Source organism: Nicotiana tabacum, chromosome 23, assembly GCF_000715075.1.
Source record: "Nicotiana tabacum cultivar K326 chromosome 23, ASM71507v2, whole genome shotgun sequence".
Classification (NCBI taxonomy): Eukaryota; Viridiplantae; Streptophyta; class Magnoliopsida; order Solanales; family Solanaceae; genus Nicotiana; species Nicotiana tabacum.
The window spans coordinates 24,841,866-24,845,924 of record NC_134102.1 but is presented as its reverse complement, the minus strand read 5'-3'; the positions used below and the strand labels follow the sequence as shown (position 1 = coordinate 24,845,924).

The following is a 4,059-nucleotide window of genomic DNA, read 5'->3' as shown; positions in this document are numbered from 1 at the left end:
AACATGAAAACAAAAGTACATGAAAACGAATACACACTCTCTCAATTGCATATTTGCTTCAACAAAGTTTGAGAATCCAGTCATAAGCTTATAATCAACAGCCACTGAAATGTCCTTTACAAATGAAAATCTTCCTTTGATAACCTTCAAGGATCCCCCAACTGCACTAACACCAGATTGCCAGTCATTCCAATACAACGACTGTTTTACAGCTGCAGTGCGCCTTCTCCGTGTGAAAACTGCAGGAGTTGTTTCAATATCTATTTGTGTCTGGATAACAGTTCTTGATACTGACTGATCAGGTTTAGACTTATTTACATCACGAGTTATCAGTTCATTTTCAGATTGATTTACATTACGTCTCCCTCCTTGTGTAATGGCGACAATTAGATCAAGTTGAGAATCAGTATATTCAAAATCAGAATCCAAGTCAAGATCACCCTCGTGTCGACATGGAGCTTAAATTAGAAAATGCTAGTGAATCAACAAATATACAAAGTTAAGAAATTTTAAAAAATTAAATAAAAAGTTATATATAGAAGACATTACCAGAAGGCAAATTCACATTACTGCCACCAACATCCACTTGACCAACACCATCAACCCGAGATGCTGAACACATAAAAGCATTATCAACATCACTATTTAAATAAAAAAAAACTATCAAAAATCTCTCATTTACATACTAACTTCAGAATTAGTAACATCAACAATCGTACCCTGTGGAGCAGTATTAGACTCAATAACAACATCTGGTCGTGTCTGTGCAGGGATTCCTGATGGCAGTGGAGCAGGTCCACACTTTTTAAAATCATAAGATGGGTGCTTATATTTTTCTTGTTGTGTAATGGCGGTGATTTGATCAATTACAGATGCAGACAGTTTAAAGTTAGAATCCAAGCCAAGATCATGCTCATTTACGAAAGGGCTGTAAAAAGTTTTAAAAAAAGTTAGTTAACCCACAAATACATAAAGTTAAATAAATAAAAAAAGAATAAAAATATTACATATACAACATTTTACCAGAACATAAATCATCATTAACTACGCCATGCCTTGCTGCGACGTTCTTCACATTGACACCACTGGCACCACCCTCTCGACAACCCCACCAAAACCAGACACTAAACATATAAAAGTATAATCAAGAGTACTATTTTCAAAAAATAACAGCAAAAAAAATAAAATCAAATCTGTGATTTACATTCTAGAAGGCGCTTTGGGCGTGCTATCTCCAATAACTACAGGATCATTCCCACCGTCGCCCCTTTCAAACTGGTCATAATCATTATGCATCTCACCAAAGTAAGGATCAGTATCCTATTGCTATGCTGAAAATGAGAAAATAACAATTTTATTATTATGTATATTACAAGAATACTATGTGTACTAAAAGTAAAGAATGGAATAGTATCCTATAAGCATATATTGCATCTTTGAATAATATACTATAGCATTATATTATATAAAAGATCAATACCGCTGAATTTTTCTCTGATTTCATTGACTGCCTACCAATAGCTGCAAGCACCTCCTCACACTTGGTCTCTACAAAAAGCTTCAAACTTTGTAACTCCTTCATTACCTCAACATTGGTAGGTTCGGAATCACCTCCAGTACTTTGATGCATACTTTGTGTCTTTGGCAATTGAGTGCCAAAAACCTGAAAGCTATCAGGCTGACTGTCAGTGCAATCAACTTCAATTTCAAAGTTTAGACCACGCACATCAAATAGTTGCTTCTCAGCATCAGTTGGGATGATGTTCTTCAGTTGTAATTATTAAGCACACTAGTTAGAAATAGAAATGATAATAAAAGATGGAAAGATAAAAGATCCCTATTACCATATGATACCAATATGGTATGCATGTATACCAACAGAGTATATCATTGATCTGGGATATTGCTACAATTACCTATGACTAAATTATTATACTAAACCATTAAAATATGCAATAAAAGTATGAAAAAATTAAAAGTATAAGTAGCAGAAAAGATCCATATTACCATATGATACCAATATGGTATACATGTATACCAACAGAGTATATCATTGATATGGGATATTTCTACAACTACCTGTGACTAAAATACTGTACCAAAACATTAAAAGATCCAATAAAAGTATGAGAAAATTAAAAGTATAAGTAGAAGAAAAGATTCATATTACCATATGATACCAATATGGTATACATGTATACCAACAGAGTATATCATTGATCTGGGATATTTCTACAACTACTTGTGACTAAACTACTATACCAAAATATTAAGAGAGTCAATAAAAATATGAGAAAATTACCTGCTCGCGTTGCAAGCTAAACATTTGCAAAGCAACTCGCTCATTCTGTATTTGACCCATGACTACCCAATTCAGAATTCGTGGAAGTTTGTTTCTAATTATGATCAACAAAGTGACCATCCAAACTTGGGCAGCATTCATACAACCAAATCTGTAAAGCCAACGGGAAGCCACCGAGTCTATAAAAAGAAGGCTTATCTTGAAACTTATTGGAATACGAGTCGATTGTAGCATTATAAACATCTATACCCCAGGAATAATTATTAGAATCATCGGACTCAACCAAGTCAATGTAAGACCATGAAATAACCTTTGTTTTCAACAGAGAAAGTAAGAAGTTGTTCACAAAATAAAGAACTGATATCTTCAACGCATCATCATTTGTTTCCCATTTCTTCTTCGTAAAACAGTCTACTAGTTGGGCCAATGTCACAGATGCAGTCCCAAAATATTTTGAAATCAACCTATTCTCTTCTACGCTCTCTATACTTGTATCACCCTTACATTTCAGTCCAGTAACGAGTGCAAATTCACCCAAACTAAAGCGCAACCTAGAATCACTCACTACAAACCGCATCTCATTTCTCACCTCATGGTGTACGTCTCTAATAAGCAAATGGTACATAACCCGAATCTGCACAATAACTGGTGGCAGATCCAAAAAATATCCAAAGCATGCTTTCTTAAACATCCAAAGTTTAGTCTTTTTTTCCTTTTTTTCTTTCTTTTCTCCTTTTCTTTTTCTCGTTTTCTTCTTATTTTTTTATTTTTTCCTTTTCTAATTTCATTTAACTTATTTTTTTATATTCTTTTTCTCTTCATAATCTAATTTCATTTACCGTTTTTACTATTTTTTATTATTCTTTTTTATACAATAAGAAAAAATAACTGATATAATAAATATTTATTCACCTTTTTTTTAATATAACTAGTATAATATTCCTTTTGTCTTTTTTCTCATTTTTTAAATTCAATTGTTAAACTGAAATAATATCAGTTGTCACTTGATCTAATTCACTGAATATCATATTGACTGATGCTGAGCACCATAAATTACATAATCAGATTCTAAGAATCAACACGTGATTGCCATGCAAACCTTGATCTCATTCCTTATAAATATCAGTACGCACTCTACCATTAGCAGTAACACAACCAGTTATGGAGCAAGAAAACATAATCTACGTCCACCAAATCTCCATATATACTAGTTAGAATAGAAATGATAATAAAATATTGGAAAATGCAATAAAAGTATAAGTAGCAAAAAAGACTTCTAGTACCATATGATACCAATATGGTATACATGTATACCAACAGAGTATATGATTGCTCTAGAATATTGCTACAACTATCTGCGACTATACTATTGTACCAATACATTTTTATGCAATAAAAGTATGAGAAAATTACATGCTCGCATTGCAAGCTAAATATTTGCAAAGCAACTTGCTCATTCCGTACACTAACAGGGTATATAGTTATATGGGGTCGTTTCAACAATTGCCCATAACTATAAAAACTATTACATAATACACATAATCTATGTCCCTTGGCACAAAACAATTCCAGCACTGCAAATCATGTTCATATAAATAATTTTAGAATAGTAATCACTTAAAAATGTAGCTAAAACAATCAAATAAATGCACAAACTACCATATGATACCAATCTGACATATAATTATACCAACACGGTATACAACTTTACTGGATAATTTCCGGCAAGTGTATGACTATACTACTATTACATAACA

The 4,059-nt window shown here is 32.6% G+C and overlaps 1 protein-coding gene across 1 annotated transcript; it reads right to left on the bottom strand.

Moving 5' to 3' along the window:
• Positions 1-2,396: 2,396 nt before the first annotated feature.
• Positions 2,397-2,879, bottom strand: LOC142177073 (uncharacterized). The gene has a single exon (XM_075245534.1). The coding sequence runs from the start codon at positions 2,877-2,879 to the stop codon at positions 2,397-2,399; it is 483 nt and encodes a 160-aa protein (XP_075101635.1).
• Positions 2,880-4,059: the final 1,180 nt, after the last annotated feature.

Bases quoted from the DNA above. Each gene is read 5' to 3' on its own strand.
- LOC142177073 (XM_075245534.1), bottom strand. From the start codon at position 2,879: ATGCGGTTTGTAGTGAGTGATTCTAGGTTGCGCTTTAGTTTGGGTGAA.